The sequence below is a fragment of the Atractosteus spatula genome, chromosome 9, assembly GCF_055471065.1.
Source record: "Atractosteus spatula isolate fAtrSpa1 chromosome 9, fAtrSpa1.hap1, whole genome shotgun sequence".
Lineage (NCBI taxonomy): Eukaryota > Metazoa > Chordata > Actinopteri > Semionotiformes > Lepisosteidae > Atractosteus > Atractosteus spatula.
The window spans coordinates 11,536,981-11,555,082 of record NC_142714.1 but is presented as its reverse complement, the minus strand read 5'-3'; the positions used below and the strand labels follow the sequence as shown (position 1 = coordinate 11,555,082).

The following is an 18,102-nucleotide window of genomic DNA, read 5'->3' as shown; positions in this document are numbered from 1 at the left end:
GTCTCTGTGGTGCCACTCTGGACAGTGTTATGGCACAAACGAAGCGTGACACAGGTCTTGGGTTTGCATTTATATTCCAAATGAAACAAAACAATGGACTGTGACTCTTTTATTAATAATTTGATTTACAGTAGGGGAAATTAATAAGAAGCCCTCCCCTTGTGCAAACTGAGTTGAACTGGCCCTGCGTGTGAACGCCAGTTAAAAACGAATAGTGGGCTACCTGCAAAAATGAATCATGTAGTATAAAAAATTGCTTTTAAGTGAGGTAAATGAAAATAAAATACACTGAAACGAAATATTTATATCAATAACCATTTTTTAAAAACCAAGCCTATTGGAGCATGTTTGTTTTTTTCGCAGGCGCGTTTTTTTTTTGTGACGGTTCCTGGAATTACCTGTGCGGCCTGTGGTGCTTTTGGCGGTACAGTATATTAATTCTTCTGTTACCACGAGTCTCCTCGGAATATATCGCTTGTTATTGCCACGGTGTTGCTTGTACTCGTGTTGGAATTAATTCATATCATTTACAGTAGGCTTCATTATCCGCTTAGCATTTGTTTGGGTACTCACACTTAATATTCAGTACTGACGGTGAATAAATTGATTGGTAGTGCTCCCGTTGCTGACACGTGAATCCTTTTGGACACTCGCCTTCTTCGAGGCGCCCGCTGACACAACGCAGTACGAAAACTCACGTTTTTACCAATAAAGCATAAATGTATAAATATTTACAAAGAACGTGAGTTTTAATCAAGATAGTCAATGACTTCAGTTAAGTGATCCATGGGAGCTACTGTTCCCATTTGTCATTCCAATAACTACTCGAATAACTAATAACTGACCGGTTTGGTGGTCAAAATGAAAAGTTTAGAAACTGAAGACTTAGGACGAGTAGAATCTTTTGGATTGGGACACGCTAGGACCAAGGATGATCATCCTTGATAAAAGCTTATTTTTCTAAAGAACCCCTTGCTTATCAAATTGGCGAATCAACCCTTTCCTTTCCTCTGAGCACACTGCGTCAACTTTTTCAAGTAAAAAACTTGGGTTAAATTTGCATTGTGTACGTGTTTACTTTGATTATGTATTTAAATATACACTGAGTATCAAATGAACAGCTATAACTGCAACAAATGCAGTCTTTTCTCTAGCTGGTGCACTGATATTTTATTGAACAGACATGACAAATACATCATGCTGATTAATATTTGTCAGCAGCACAGTTGATCAACAGGGTGCACACTGCTGAAATCACAGGACAGCGGTTTATTGAAAAAATAAGCTGTGCATCTGACTCATCCTGTGAACCAGCCTGCAGAAACTGTCTTCTGGGACTTGGTTAGATCTGCTCGTGTCAGTCATGATCCAAACATCTAAAATATTTACGATTTAACCTAGAAACGATTTAGTTTCCAGAACGTATTATACCTGTGTAACAGATACAGGTGGTATAGAAAGTCACCACCCTCTTTCAACATTTGTACCTTTTGTTGTATGACACTCTTAAAATAAAAACAAATTAAATTAAGCTTGTTCCATTTTTACACACAGTAGCCCACATTAGCCAAGTGAAAATTGAATTCTAAAACATTCTGAAAATTAATTGATATTACAACAGTAAAATATCTTATTTGGATAAGTAAACACCCCCCTTACAATTGCATTTGTAAACTTGCTCAGGTATAACCAATCACCTTACAGATCACAGAACAAACTAATTGGCTCCCACCTGTGATCAATTGTGATTTTGATTAGTTCAGAATAAAAGCAGCTGTTTCTAGATGATTCTACTGCTTGGAAGAGCATTTCAAAGCAAAGAATCCACTATGGGTGGAAAGGTGCTTTCAAAAGAACTTCTAGATAAAGTTGTGGGAAGGCACAAGTCAGGAGATGGGTATAAAAAGATTTCAAAAGCTTTAAGTATCCCATGGAGCACAGTCAAGACCATCACTAAGACGTGGAAGGCATATGGCACCACCCAGACCTTACATAGATCAGGCCCTCCCTCTGAACTGGATGACTGAGCAAGGAGGAGACTGATCAGATAGGCTACCAAGAGGCCGATGGCAACTTTGAATGAGCTACAGGCCTTTATGGCAAAGACTGGTCATTGTGTGCATGTGACATTATGTGCCAAGAAAAAACCCACTCCTTAAAAAAAGCCACATCAAGTCTTGTTTACATTTGGCTAAAAAGCACCTTAAAGGTACTGTGGTCGGATGAGACCAAAATCAAACCTTTTGGCTGCAATGCAAAACGGTACATCTGGTGAAAACCCAATACATCTTACCATCCAAAGAACACCATTCCTACAGTAAAGCACGGTGGCGGCAGCATCCTGTTGTGGGGGCGTTTCTCTTCCGCTGGGACTGGGGCACTTGTCAAGATAGAAGGGAAGATGGATGGTGCATAATACAGGCAAATGCTTGAAGAAAACCTGCAGCCCTCAACCAGGAAATTGAAAATAGGAAGATGGTGCACCTTTCAACATGACAATGACCCAAAGCACACCGCCAAAGCAACCATACAGTGGCTGAAGGACAGGAAGGTGAATGTCCTTGAGTGGCCTAGACAGAGCCCCGACCTGAATCCCATCGAGAATCTTTGGAATGGCTAAAAGAGGGCTGTCCATCAGCGGTCACCACGCAGTTTGACTGAGCTTGAACAATTCTGTAAGGAGGAAAGGGCAAATATTCTTCCCTCTAGGTGTGCGAAGTTGGTAGAGATGTATCCAAACAGACTCAAGCCTGTAATTGAAGCAAAAGGTGCTTCCACCAAGTATTTACTCAGGGGGGGTGTTCTCTTAGCCAACCCAGTTATTCTACTTTTTTCACATGGATGCTGCAAGGTACAATTTAGAAATAAAACTAGAAAAAGTCCGATTTTATTTGTCTTCTTTTTGGGCTTTAGGGCAACAAAAGGTGAACATTTTGAAAGGGGGTGGTGACTTTGCATGCACACTGTACAGTATATGCCCAGTGCTACAACTGTATGTGAAACTGCAGTGTGTGACTCCTTAAACAACTGCTGTACAATTGGCAGGAGTTGTGGTGTGCTATCATTCCTGTCTCTATAGTCTGCTTTCTGTCCTACATCTGGTTCTTATTCCAACTGTATGGTACTGTAGCTGATGAGTGTCTAAACGAACAGTGTGTTATTCTACCGCTGTGATAATTGCATTAACACAGGAGCACCTTAGAAAGGGGAGTAGCCACAGCCACAAGACACTTTGTTGTATAGCCTCTGCAGCCTTGGAATCAGACATGTATTCTCTTTATTCTTTCCCTGTTAATACGTTTGCTTTACAGAATTTGGTAAAGTAGCACTGGGATCCATCTTCATATGGATCTTAATAGCTGATGTGTGGTGAGCGTTCTGGCGCACTATGGCTGCTGTTGCATCATCCAGGTGGATGCTACACATTGGTGGTGGTGGAGGGGAGTCCCCATTACCTGTGAAGTGCTGAGTGTAGTGTCCAGAAAAGTGCTATATAAGTGTAAGCAATTATTATTAATATCTTAAGAGGCCATCCCTGTAACCATCAATATCCATGCCTGTTCCTTAATGGGGGTGTACACTACTCAGGCACAGATATTTTAATTCCACTTCCAAGTTCAACTGTGGTAGGATCCCAAGGTTAGGTTCTCACTGTTACCAACCTTGTTAATAATCCAACAACAGCATTTGGATTACAGTCCTGCTCTAAATCAGATGCTCTATTCTAGTCCTGGTCAGTCTTTTCTTGGCTATGCCATCATTTGATTTTGCAGCCCCAGCATCATTAAGGGCCCACACCTCCCCACTTGAAATGCTCATGAACTTAATGAGCACTTTTAGCTTTACTGGAATGACTTGATAAATATTACTCCTGACCAAGGTCTTGTGGCCCTTTAATTAAATGTACATGGTGGGAGTTGATATTACAAATTAACAAAAGCTTAATCTTTGCTATTTAAATAATGATTAGGTTACAGATCCTCCCCTTGTTTTTCCCTCATATAGATAGAAAACATTGCTGCCAATACTTGAAATTTAGAGAACAAGTATGTGGCTCTGGATTACGAAAGCTAAATTAACATCTGACATTAAAGGCTTGTGATAAGGAAATGATTACACCTGCTTCACATATTAAACTTTTATTTGCAACTTACAATTCAACAAGATTGTAGAAATTTTACAGTGCACTTAAACAAGGAACATGGAATGCAAATAAATACAAAAATACATCTGAACAAATTTCAAATACAAAAGAAAACATAAGTGTGGTCAGCCATCCAATGCCAAGGGAATGGAATGAAGAAAGGAGAAAATAAGGGGGAATGAATATGCATTTCAGGTTCATTCCTAATGAATTCAGCATTAACCATTTACAGTTGTGTTTACATTTTTTTCTATCCAACATTTACAGTTTCTTAGTCAACTTCCTCCATCCTTGATGTGTCATCATCCCCTTCTAGTGGGGGCATGTCCTCAATAGGAGCAGTAGTGGTGTCCTCTGTTGTCATATCATCTTCATCAATACCTGGAGAGAATACACCGGTGAGCAATTTCCACCACTACCATTTAAAGAACATTATATTGTTCCTTTTCAGGTTACCATCTACAATTAGCACTCTTCTTTGTAGCCTTTTTTAAAATTACAAGTGTTGCACACATCTGAACTGTTTTTTTCCTATACATGATGCCTCCCTTAAAGCAGTATGAACTAAGCCATTCCTGTCTGCCTCTTAATTCTTAAAATCTTTGCATCTAATTTCTTTATGGTCAGGTTTTAAAATCCTGTTTACCACACTGTACTTCCTAGATCTGTTCAGACTTACCAAGACCAAGTTTGATCATCCTGTAGATGCGGTTTGCATGCGTCTGTGGATCATCTAATGAAAAGCCCGAGGACAGCAGTGCAGTCTCGAACAGCAGGATCACCAGGTCCTTCACGGACTTGTCGTTCTTGTCAGCCTCTGCTTTCTGCCTGAGCGTCTCGATGATGGGGTGCTCTGGGTTGATCTCCAGGTGCTTCTTAGCTGCCATGTAGCCCATGGTGGAGTTGTCCCTCAGGGCTTGGGCCTTCATGATCCTCTCCATGTTGGCAGTCCAGCCGTAGGTGCTGGTGACAATGCAGCAGGGAGAGGAGACCAACCTGTTTGAAACAGCAACCTGGAAAACAGTGAAGAGCATGATTAGAGCAATTCAATAGTTTTACCGAAAAAGATCTCATTAGATCAAGGATTGTCAAGGAAACTACAGATGTTCAAAATTAGATACCCACCTTTTCCACCTTCTTTTCAAGAATGTCCTTCATGATCTTGCAGAGGTTCTCAAACTGGGCCTTCTTCTCCTCCTGCCTCTTCTTCTCCTCTTCATCCTCGGGCAGCTCCAGTCCCTCTTTGGTCACAGACACCAAGTTCTTTCCCTCAAACTCCTTGAGCTGCTGGACACAATACTCATCAATGGGCTCGATCATGTATATCACCTCCAGGCCAGCCTTGCGCAGACGCTCCACAAAAGCAGAGTTGGCCACCTGCTCCTTGGACTCTCCTGCAGAGATGTCAAGGTAGGTTTAGTGATACCATACTTTTTTTTTTAAATGAAGTCACTATCTTCGTAACCCAACAACTAAACTACTCTAAAAAAGATGTTTACTAAAATGTTCCTGATTGGTGTTTGGAGTTGAACCGTTTCCCTACCTGTGATGTAATAGATGTGTTTCTGGTTGTCCTTCATTCGGGTGACATAGTCTTTCAGGGAGACCATCTCATCTCCTGAGGCAGAGGTGTAGTACCTCAGTAGCTCAGACAGCTTCTTGCGATTCTGAGAGTCCTCATGGATGCCAAGCTGTAAAGAAAAAACAATTAAAGTTTTCCTCTTTAAGGGCACAAGCCATTTAAGTTCACCATTATAGTCGAAGTAGTCCTTAATTAGCTTAAACACTGTTCTCCACATAATGGAATATCACACAATAGATTTTACCTACCTTTATGTTCTTGGAAAATTGCTCGTAGTATTTTTTGTAGTTGTCCTTGTCCTCAGCCAGCTCAGTGAAGAGCTCCAGGCATTTCTTCACCAGGTTCTTGCGGATGACTTTCAAGATCTTGCTCTGCTGCAGCATCTCTCTGGAGATGTTGAGGGGCAGATCTTCAGAGTCCACCACACCCTTGATGAAATCTGAAAAAAAAAAGGAATGTTAAATACCAAAACCTTAAAATAATGGGTGCACTGGCATACTGCTAGTGACATTTAAGGTTAATGTCACCACAAAGGTACTACACAACATAAATTCTAAATGGTATAATGGGCATCAAGGCCTATTCAAAAGAGAACTTTCACCTTCTTTCAAATCTCCCAATATAAGCCTTTTGTTTAAAAGGCCATACTATTTATCTTCTCCTCAACCATCAGAGTTGTCAAATAGTCTGGAGCACTAACGGTATTTAAAGACTGTACACAGCTCAATCTACTTTAGACCACCTTCGAAGGTTACTTACTGAGATACTCTGGGATCAGCTCATCACAGTTATCCATGATGAAGACTCTGCGCACATACAGCTTGATGTTGTTCTTTTTCTTCTTGTTCTCAAACAAGTCAAAAGGTGCACGTCTTGGCACAAACAGCAGTGCCCTGAACTCAAGCTGTCCTTCCACTGAGAAATGCTGGCAGAGAAAAAAGAAAAGAAGAAAATGACTTCTTTTGAATCGTTAACATCATATGTGGGTATAAAACTGAAGTCAGACTCAAACTTTGCACTTTTGAGCTGATGTTATCAAGACTCACCTTCACAGCCAGGTGGTCCTCCCAGTCGTTGGTGAGGCTCTTGTAGAACTCGCCGTACTCCTCTGTTGTGATGTCATCAGGGTTGCGGGTCCAGATGGGCTTGGTCTTGTTCAGCTCCTCCTGATCAATGTACTTCTCCTTGATCTTCTTCTTCTTTTTCTTGTCGGTGGACTTCTTCTCATCCTCCTCCTCATCGGAGCCCACATCCTCAATCTCAGGCTTGTCCTCCTCACTCTTCTCCTCTTTCTCCTCCTTGTCCTTCTCCTCTTCAGCCTCGTCGTCACTCACTTCCTTGTCACGCTCTTTCTCAACCTACACAGAAGGTAACAGCTCTCAGACTTGTACACTTACATAAAATGCTTCTGCAATTGCACCCCCCGCCCCCCCCTTTAGGTTCTTTTGCAATGCCTACTTTAACAATTACATGAAGCTACAAAGTCACAACCCATTAGGAATACTTACAAACAGTGTAATGGGGTATCCAATGAACTGGGAATGTTTCTTCACAATTTCTTTGACCCTCCGCTCCTCCAGGTATTCAGTCTGGTCTTCCTTCAGGTGCAGAATCACCTTTGTACCACGACCCAATGGCTCACCTAATGGAATAAAGTACACAGACATCAGTTACACTGAACAGATGCTGTTACTGTATGTTAAAGTATATTTCAATGAAGCAAGCCACATTCTGTATTCTTACTTGCATCCACCCTGACTGTGAAGGAGCCACCGGCTGAGGACTCCCAGGCGTACTGCTCGTCATCGTTGTGCTTGGTGATGACAGTCACTTTCTCTGCCACCAGGTAGGCAGAGTAGAAACCCACACCAAACTGGCCAATCATGGAGATATCAGCCCCGGCCTGCAGGGCCTCCATGAAAGCCTTGGTCCCCGACTTGGCAATGGTGCCCAGGTTGTTGATGAGGTCAGCCTTGGTCATGCCAATCCCAGTGTCAATGATGGTCAGGGTACGGTCCTGCTTGTTTGGAATAAGTTCGATCTTCAGGTCTTTTCCAGAATCCAGCTTGCTGGGATCTGTGAGGCTCTCATATCTGATTTTGTCCAGGGCCTGGAAGTTTGAAAATAAAATTATTAAAGCAATCAGGGAGACAGCAGTCCTATTAAACAGTATTAAGCAGACTTATTATAATTCCAAGTGAGAATTTAAGCAAAATATAATACTAAACTCAAGCAATAGCTTAAGAGTGTAATGTTCACAAATTGTAAACATTTTAAAAAGATCCAGAAGTAACTCTAAAAAGTTAAACATGCCACTTTCTTTTAAGATCACTTTATTAGCCATATACAATTTCATGCATTAGGTATATGTCTTTTTTTTTCCTCCCGCATACCCCAGGCTTGCTCTCCACGAGACACAGACAAGAGAGAAGCTTGGGTTCAGAACTCAGGGTCAGCCATTGTACAGCACCCCTGGAGCAGTTTGGGAAAATAAAATGCTGACCAAAAACTGCTTTTCCCCCTCACAAATAGATCCTGTGTAATATATTCCATCCTGGAGAGATTATCAGTGTTATTAACATGTTAACTGCTGGGTTCACGGCACACTTACGTCTGAGGAGTTGGAGATCAGCTCCCGGAGGAAGATCTCTTTGTTGGAGTAGAAGGTGTTGATGATCAGGGACATGAGCTGGGCGATCTCTGCCTGGAAGGCAAAGGTCTCCACCTCCTCATCCATGGGCTGGTCATGGGCCTGTGCTTCTGGCATCTGAACAAGAAAGCAGCACAAAGTGTCAGTTTTGACAAGCAAGGCTGTCAACTGCTGGATTTACAAAAAACAGCCTTTCACTCCCTAATCACACAAGACATGTGCGGGCAGATTCAGGGAACTACTTCTGTTGGAAGTGTCCTTAAACGAAGTGCTGTGGAAATAAGGCATAAGCTGTTCTTGCCAATACAATAGGGGTGTAACCCCGGCGTCCTGGCCAAATTTCCCAATGGCCCTTACCAATCATGGCCTCCTAATAATCCCCCTCTATGAATTGGCTTCATTACTCTGCTCTCCTCTCCACTGATAGCTGATGTGTGGGGAGCGTTCTGGCGCACTATGGCTGCCGTCGCATCATCCAGGTGGATGCTGCACATTGGTGGTGGTGGAGGGGAGTCCCCATTACCTGTAAAGCGCTTTGAGTGGAGTGTCCAGAAAAGCGCTATATAAGTGTAAGCAATTATTATTATTAATACTTTGCCCTGATAATCACTCCTGTGCTCAGTGAATAACCTGACATCCACCAGTGAAACAGGTTTCCCGCAGTGACAGCCAGGACACATCTCAATGTGCTGTAGCTGACATTTCCAGATGTTTCCAGTCACTAAGAAGACTTTGTCATCTACCTTTTCCATACACGAGGTCACCTATGAAACTGGGAGGTAGTACTTCCCACAAAGCTCACAGATTTGAAGTCCCCTGACAGGTCCTACTATAAATGGACCAGACTAATTACTATCATTCCACTGGGACGCGTATCGTGCGTTTCTGAACTACTTATAAAATTTAAAATAGATGCTTTTGAGTCATTAACCAAGTACTGGGAAAACAGAGAAAGGAATTTAAAAAAAAAAATCAGCGCTTGTACTCCTCGGAGGTCACGCGTGTGGCCGAAACTCTTCCCCTACAGTCAGGGCTCCTCCACCCGAAGCAGGTGGAGCTGATGACTCCAGCTCCTGCCTTTGCCCCCCCCCTGCAGGAGGCTGGCGGGGACTTTTCTAGAAGCCAGCCGAGCCTGGCCCACGCCGCCACCACACGGCTCCAGCTCCGCTCTGCCGCAGCGCAGCGCCCCCCGGCGGCGAGGCGAGGGAACTGCGAGCTTCCAGAACATACCAGACCATCCCCGGCGCTCCGACCGCCCGTCCGCACCTGCGGCGGGGCAGCGCCGAGCGGGGACAGCCGCCACCGACCCAACCACAAGGACACACGACAGACCCGGCTACCGACACCGCCGCGGAAGGGTTTGGGAGGGTTTTCCCCGTTTTAAACGAACTGCCCCAGGTGTTTAGGGTTAAGTCTGCAGCACGAACATCTTATTCTAACGGCCAATAGTTTTCCCACAGCTCACGTCACGCCCCGTCTTATAGATACAGCTACTCTGCTTTCACCCCAGGTACAGCTTGTAAAGAATGTATGGGTGAGACACTAATAAACTCGTGGAGGTCCGCTGTGCTTATTTCGAGCTTACCTTGGCTGTCACCAGTCTGTTATCGATCTGCAACACTTTCCAGTGAGGTCTTCAGCTCTAGGCTGGCCGTTACTGCAAAACACCCCTCTAATGACTCCTCAGCCGGGCTGCATCGCTTTTATAGCGGCGGCGCAGATCGTTCGAGAAACAGCCTCCCTCCAGAAAGGTCTGGAAGCTTCCCCATGGCCCCCGCCGTCAATCACGGAGCGCGCCTGGAAGACCGCCACCCAAGTCCCCGCCCCCTTGCCGTTGGGATGAATGGAGGGGGGCGGGACCCGGGGCGGGGCTCCGCCTGTACAGCCTGCGGGGGTCAAACTGCCGGGCTGCGTGCTGATTGGCTGCTAACCGCCGATTTTCTCGGTCTTTCCCGTCAAAGCGTATTTCCTAAGTTTTATAGCCATTTCTATTACAATAAGCCTAAAATAATGTTCTTGTGGGGGAAAAAAACATAAGTATGCAGCTCTAAGCTTAAAGAGGCGAAGAGTGCCTTCTGTGCAGCGCACTAAGTGAAATGCTGTACGAAAATGCGATGCAGAGATTTGCAGATTTGTATGGTAATCTTGTTTTCAACATCTGTTTAACGTATCTATAAGCATTCTTACACGTTCATTTTCTCATTTTTGGGAAAAGACCTTCACACGTATAGTGTATTTTCTGCATTACACATATTTCCTGAAAGTCACAGGGCGTCTTTTAAAAACATTAGAGCGCTGAAATACAGACTATGGGCTCACTAAAACCAGAGGTATATTATCACATTCAAACATGAAATTAGGTAACTACTATTAATCAAATTTCAAATTATTTCTGCATCCCATGTCCCTGCTGCCGGCCGAGTGGTCTGGTATGTTCTGATGAATAGATTTTATTTATTATCTATCGATAAAATATTGATAGTCTAAAGCTCAGACTTTTCAACCATAATGAATAAAAAATACATTAATTAATACATAGGATTAACATTTACAATCTTTCTACACAGATTTGCTTAGAATAAACTTTGTCCACCAAGGTTGGAACATTTGTGAATATGGAAAAATAGGTTATTTCTAGAAAATTGACGTCACAAAATGAACTTAAAACCAGTAATATCTGAAAACGAAACCATGTAGTATCAGACCGCGTGGTAAGAACAGCAACATGCTGCATTCAGTTTCCTGAACTTTCCGAGTAGGCGGTGCATCAGGCCTGCTTAAGCAAATTCAAGGGTGCACATTTTGGTTTTAAATAATATATACGACTACCTAACTGCAATACTAGCAAAGGCCTCTACCTTTCCTTACAATAAAAACGAGAAGAGGTATTCTTTTTTAAAATCACTTTTATTAGAAATGACTTTTTTAAAATAGAAAATGTTACAAATTTACATTTGTTTAATAATGTTTGCCCATTAGTTCATAATGGAATACAAAGAAATAGATGTCTATTATGAGACGTAATTCAGCTCCAGTACTGTTTTGGGTATGCAACCAACCAAAGCAAACATTGTCCCTGTTGCATAGGTTTCTAAATCTAACATAACCCAAATATGTTTTTTTATCTTAATGAACTTATTGCACAGGAAAATGCAATCAATGAAATGACTAACAGATCAGTGGAGCAGAAATGAAAACAAAAAAAAAGGCTAATAACCTACTTGAAAATGTCTACCACTTTGGGCTGCAAAAAAACTAACTGCGGGTGTCAAAACAATGCTGCATCTTTGCAAAAACAACAAAAAAATGGAGGCGATTTTTTAAAGTTAAAAAAAATAATTTAAATTTACACCTAGGAATATTCTTAGTCGACCTCCTCCATTCGGGATGTGTCGTCATCTCCTTCCAGAACTGGCATGTCTTCCTCGCTGGGCTGAATGATCTCGTCTGCGATGGTATCATCTTCATCAATTCCTGGACAGAAAACAAAGTCAGAACCTCAAGGTTCACAGTCCTGCCAGATCTAATTCATTGGTTCAGGTGTTAAAATCAGCTGGCTTTGCTGTGAAAACCCCTTACTGCTCAGAGTTTCTATGTCCTTCAAACATAACCAGTAGTACAACTTAATATGAGTCTCCATGAGGCTTGTAAAGCTTTAATGTAAAGAGATTTAGAAAACTTTCAGAGATAAGGTCTTGTAGAAATCTTCCCAACAAATTCAGATCTGCAGCGGTGTTTTGCCATTAATGGTTCATTTGGAACTATATTAATGCAAACAGAGCATTGTTTTAATGAAATGAGATTTGCATGTGAAAAAAAATTCTAGCAGAAGCCAGTTATTAGGTTTTGAAAAACTATTTCGCACAGAACAAATTCAAAACCAAGCACTGCTTTTCTCTTTCCTTCTATCACGTAAAAGTCGCCAGCTACTTCTTCAAAGGGATATAACACTATGATTTTTATGAAGATCTGTGCTTTTGTGTTACTAATTGTGGTTTGATAACAGTACAAAACATTTGTAACAAATCAGAAGAGGATCAGCTTATTGTAACAATTTCCAGGGTTTTCTTCTGCTACAGTGGTTTGATTTCTTTCTTACAAAAGCACACAAGCCATGCTGTGTGCTCGTGGAACAACTGTTGCTTGTACAGAAAAGTGACACTTGCTGTTGGCTTGTGGAGACTTACCAAGCCCGAGCTTGATCATCCTGTAGATCCGGTTGGCGTGTGTCTGTGGGTCCTCCAGGGTGAAGCCTGAGGACAGCAGTGCAGTCTCGAACAGCAGGATCACCAGGTCCTTCACTGCTTTGTCGTTCTTGTCAGCCTCCGCTTTCTGCCTGAGTGTCTCGATGATGGGGTGCTCTGGGTTGATCTCCAGGTGCTTTTTGGCAGTCATGTAGCCCATGGTGGAGTTGTCCCTCAGGGCTTGGGACTTCATGATCCTCTCCATGTTGGCAGTCCAGCCATAGGTGCTGGTGACAATGCAGCAGGGAGAGCAGACCAACCTGTTTGAAACAGCAACCTGGAATAAAGAACAAGAGAGAAGCTCCACTGAAGTCACTTGGTACTTTGAAAAAAACAACAACATGAAAATATTTTTATGATTCTGATGTAAACATTGCACATTAATGTGCTCTTTAAGATTCATTATTGTAAAATTTCAAATGCATTTTTTTATCTTTTGTGTGAAGTGTAAATAGGGCCCATTCTTTACTAACTACTATCTAATCCTGTGTTTGAGCACCTGAAAATATTTGTGATCAGAAGGACACATTTCCTATAACTGTGTAGGTAAAATATGAGCAGAATGTTTGCATCAGTGATCCACTGGGAATGCCAGAGCATGATCTGATTGGTGCTCTACCTTTTCAATCTTTTTGTCTAAGATGTCCTTCATGATCTTGCAGAGGCTTTCGAATTTGGCCTTCAGCTCCTCCTGTTTCTTCTTCTCCTCTTCATCCTCGGGCAGCTCCAGTCCCTCTTTGGTCACGGACACCAGAGTCTTGCCATCGTACTCCTTGAGCTGCTGCACACAATACTCATCAATGGGCTCGATCATGTATATCACCTCCAGGCCAGCCTTGCGCAGACGCTCCACAAAGGCAGAGTTGGCCACCTGCTCCTTTGTTTCACCTGTAGGAATGAAAAATAATTGGATTATGAAAACCTAACAGTAGTATGTGCTTTATGAGGAATTAAAGCCCCCTTTAACAACTACTATTAGTCAAACTGTCTTTGGTCTTAAAGTATCTTAAAACCATCTTTCTTTTCCACAAATATTCACTTCTTTTCCAGTTATAACAGGTTTAACATAACGTGGTTCCTTGGAGTGAATTGTAGGGATTTCTGCATTTATTTCTAAAATTCAAATGCCTTCATTCCTTCTGCCCAGGCACACCCACCGGTGATGTAATAGATGTGCTTCTGGTTGTCCTTCATGCGTGAGATGTAGTCCTTCAGTGACACCATCTCGTCGGCTGAGGCAGAGGTGTAGTAACGCAGCAGCTCCGACAGCTTCTTGCGGTTCTGGGAATCTTCATGGATTCCCAGCTGGAAAAGGGACACCGAAACAAAGTTAGGAGGCACGCACATGCCTTTAAAGCTCTGAGCAAAATGAAAAATGTAATTGAGACGTGAAGGACAGTGAAGTACTACAGCACTCCAAGCTCCGAATGGATTTGCTGCCCTCTTGTAATGTTGTAGGAGAAGGATCTTTGTATGCTGGAAGAGTAGAACAAGTAGTGGAGACCGCGCTCTCACCTTGATGTTCTTGGAAAATTGCTCGTAGTATTTTTTGTAGTTGTCCTTGTCCTCGGCCAGCTCAGTGAAGAGCTCCAGGCATTTCTTCACCAGGTTCTTGCGGATGACTTTCAAGATCTTGCTCTGCTGCAGCATCTCTCTGGAGATGTTGAGGGGCAGATCCTCAGAGTCCACCACGCCCTTGATGAAATCTGGCAAAACAGGAAAAAAGAGAGGGTGATGGACCTATTAAAGCAGTGAAAGTTCAGGGATATAAGGATTCCATAATAATGTGGTGTATAGAGGGTTAAGAGTTCTTGATTGTTTACCTAATATACATTATTAGTTACAAGACTTCTAATTATCTTTTTCTGCTGAACAGATCCAAAATGAAAAAAAAACTGGCTGGTGGTTACAAGCTGAATTCTGGTGATAATCATGTGTCTGAGTACAATGAACAACCCTATTAGGACACAATTTCAAACTTGAGATTTTTGTTGGGATTTTTGGTAGCTATTTCTGTTGTTATATTGATTATCATACTGCTGTGGAATGACAATATGTGGTTCCCCAATGACACTATGGTTGTTTATCATGGCAATGGAAGTATGTAATAAATAATATGTGCTGGAAAGAGGTCACTCACTGAGATACTCTGGCATCAGCTCTTCACAGTTGTCCATGATGAAGACCCTGCGCACGTACAGTTTGATGTTGTTTCTCTTCTTGCGGTTCTCGAACAGGTCGAACGCGGCCCGTCTTGGGACGAACAGCAGGGCACGGAACTCCAGCTGGCCCTCCACCGAGAAGTGCTGCAGAGGAGAGGAGCATCGTTAGGTACACCTCTCCCCAGGTGATACCTGGTCCGTACTCGCACCTTTGAAACTGGGAGCTTGTGATGCTGCTTGTGTGTGTCAGAGTGTTCCTAGATTTTGCATTTTGAGATATTATTACTTTTAGTTTCACTGGTATTTCCCTCAATATTAATTGAGTACCACAGTAAATGTTTCAGGAGATGTATCTTTTTAGAATCTGTTAACTGACCGCGTTTTGTATAACTTCTCTGTCGATTGTACTGTTTTATCCTTTTTGTGTTTTTGGAAGCCATTCTCGTTCTACAGCCTTTCCAATCTTTACATCTCCTGGACTTTTTGTTTAGCCCTTTGTAAGTTCTGTAGATTGTATTCCATACAATCCATGTAGTTCCATATAGTTTATGGAAAACCTGAGAAGTGACTTCAGATGGATGGTGGGTCAATGCGATACAAACCTTAGTTCTGAGCCATTAAAAAGGACCAGGCTTTGATCTGGAAAGAGCAGCTTACAGCAGAAGAGCTCACCTTCACAGCCAGGTGGTCCTCCCAGTCGTTGGTGAGGCTCTTGTAGAACTCGCCGTACTCCTCGTTTGTGATGTCATCAGGGTTGCGGGTCCAGATGGGCTTGGTCTTGTTTAGTTCCTGGGAGTCGATGTACTTCTCCTTGATCTTCTTCTTCCTCTTCTTCTTCTCCTCTTTCTTGTCCTCCTCCTCATCAGAACCCACATCCTCGATTTCGGGCTTGTCCCCCTTGGCTCCCTCTGCCTCGTCCTTCTTCTCTGTCTCTTCCTCCTTCTCGTCTTCATCCATGTCTACCTCTTTCTCGCGCTGCTTCTCCACCTGCCCAGTGACACCACGCCATTAGTAATGAAACACAGCTGCATGATGTTGCAGGACCAGTTAAAATATATTGTCTGTGCACGCATCCAAGGTCTGGTCAAGATTTAGATGGTAGGACCAATAACTAAAACTGGTCTTGTGAACTAAGGTGAAGGTAGTGTATGATTTAAATTGTGTATTAACTTTTCTGCAGTAGTATGTTGATTTTTTGATTCTTTGATTGTGAGACATGTTTTTGAAAACGTTTTATCTGGTACTAGTTAGAAAGAATTACTGTGCCTTAATTACTTACATAGAGTGTGATAGGGTAGCCAATGAACTGGGAATGCTTCTTGACAATTTCTTTAATGCGTTTCTCTTCCACATACTCCACTTGGTCCTCTTTGAGGTGCAGGATGACTTTAGTTCCACGGCCCAGAGGCTCGCCTGTAAAGGACAGTACAGTTAGCTGGGCTAAATCCACAGAAACACTAAACGTTCCAATAAATAGTCACTCATTTGTCCTCCACTTCTATTTTAATAATTGAAAGCTGCAGAAAGACAGTGAAATGCAGGCAAATGTGCTGAAAGCTTCTCGGCTGATCACTTACTGGAGTCGGGCTTGACTGTGAACGAGCCTCCGGCTGCAGATTCCCAGACGTACTGCTCGTCATCGTTGTGCTTGGTGATGACAGTCACTTTCTCTGCCACCAGGTAGGCAGAGTAGAAACCCACACCGAACTGGCCAATCATGGAGATATCAGCCCCGGCCTGCAGGGCCTCCATGAAAGCCTTGGTGCCCGACTTGGCAATGGTGCCCAGGTTGTTGATGAGGTCAGCCTTGGTCATGCCAATCCCAGTGTCAATGATGGTCAGGGTACGGGTCAGCTGGTCGGGGATGATGTCAATCTTCAGCTGTTTGCAGGACTCCAGTCTGCTGGGATCTGTTAGACTTTCATATCTAATCTTGTCCAGAGCCTGTAGGAGTGAAATGTAGGCAAATGGAATTCCGATCAGAATAAGGAAAGCAAATACTTTAGGAAAAATGGCTAGGTAGTGGAGATTAGTTCAATGATAAGAATTAAAGGAATCTGCATCCATACTTACGTCTGAGGAGTTGGAGATCAGCTCCCGGAGGAAGATCTCTTTGTTGGAGTAGAAGGTGTTGATGATCAGGGACATGAGCTGGGCGATCTCTGCCTGGAAGGCAAAGGTCTCCACCTCCTCGTCCATGGGCTGGCTTGGGACACTGTTCTTCACTTCTTCTGGCATCTGGTTCAACACAATTGGCCGACAATTGAGCAATAATGTGAGAGAGTCCAGTTTTTAAATATGAACTACTAAAAGCTACACAAAATATTCTAAAACCTTTTTTGAGCATACTAGTTGAGATGCCGTCTGGACATGGGGAAATGTCATCTTTATAAACAAAACCATACCCTCTGTATTGCTGGAACCACTTAAAATCAATTATAACGTCTGTGGAGATCCTGGGTTTCGACACAAATTTTTAGTAAAGCATTAAATGCATTTATACATTTAACTTGTCATCCTCTGCTAATATTCAGTTAATTTCCCTAAGGCTCTTTATTCTGCCAAATTCTGTCAAATATAATGCAGGAACGTATAAGTTAATACCACACTTGTAAGCTACCTTTCTTTGGCACTCAGTAGACAATTTTAGAGAAGATTTGCAGTTTTTCTATTTTTCAGGCATGTTCTTTGATTTTTTTATTTTTCGGACCGAGGATTTAATATTAAATAAACCCAGATTTATTTTTCTCGTGAGACGAGGATGTCCTTCCCCGGTTCAAACTGCAGGTCCCCATTGTAATCAGCTCCTCTTCGCTGAGCTGCCTAGCAGTCTGCTGTCCCAGCTATACAAGCCTGGCCACACCAGCTGCTCTGCCATGTGCCCTGTCTGCTCACAATGCAAAATCCCCCACCATTTCAGAACTGACCGCACCGGAGAACTACAGGGACCTGGAGAAATTCACTTGCCTCATTCATTTAAGCCTCAAGGCGCGAGGATTTCCCGAATACTTCAAAAATGTAAAATTATCCCGTAATTCCTCCTTCTCTCCCGCCCCCCCGGCATACGTGTAGTCTTTTACTCACCGTGCTGATCGCTTTGCAGTGAGCTGCGTTACTGTGTGTGGTTCTCTCTTCTTCTCGTCTTGCTTGTGTGTTTTCCAAAAACTGAGCTCCCTGAGCCTTAAGCTCCTTTTTATACCTAGGGGTGACTTTCCAGAAGCTCTCATTCAGAAACTACCAGAAGGAATGCCCACTGCGGCGCAGACCTAAAGAAAGTAACAGTGATAGGGGCACTTTTTGCAGCTGTCCTGGTCTTCCCT

General features: G+C 42.9%; 2 protein-coding genes across 2 annotated transcripts; both read right to left on the bottom strand.

Annotated features, from left to right (window-relative positions):
* Nucleotides 1-4,123: 4,123 nt before the first annotated feature.
* On the bottom strand, nt 4,124-10,171 carry hsp90aa1.2 (heat shock protein 90, alpha (cytosolic), class A member 1, tandem duplicate 2). The gene is made up of 11 exons (XM_088924820.1): nt 9,962-10,171; nt 8,338-8,493; nt 7,470-7,836; nt 7,235-7,368; nt 6,773-7,084; nt 6,486-6,651; nt 5,975-6,165; nt 5,688-5,835; nt 5,270-5,538; nt 4,824-5,157; nt 4,124-4,525 (listed from the first exon to the last, which is right to left on the bottom strand). The coding sequence occupies exons 2-11, from the start codon at nt 8,491-8,493 to the stop codon at nt 4,416-4,418; spliced, it is 2,187 nt and encodes a 728-aa protein (XP_088780946.1). The 5' UTR covers nt 9,962-10,171; the 3' UTR covers nt 4,124-4,415.
* Nucleotides 10,172-11,264: 1,093 nt separating this feature from the next.
* hsp90aa1.1 (heat shock protein 90, alpha (cytosolic), class A member 1, tandem duplicate 1) lies at nt 11,265-18,004 on the bottom strand. Its single transcript, XM_088924819.1, has 11 exons — nt 17,867-18,004; nt 16,856-17,020; nt 16,360-16,726; nt 16,062-16,195; nt 15,455-15,769; nt 14,761-14,926; nt 14,136-14,326; nt 13,778-13,925; nt 13,240-13,508; nt 12,564-12,897; nt 11,265-11,850 (listed from the first exon to the last, which is right to left on the bottom strand). Exons 2-11 carry the CDS (start codon nt 17,018-17,020, stop codon nt 11,741-11,743), a joined length of 2,199 nt encoding a protein of 732 aa, XP_088780945.1. The 5' UTR covers nt 17,867-18,004; the 3' UTR covers nt 11,265-11,740.
* Between the last annotated feature and the right edge of the window lie 98 nt (nt 18,005-18,102).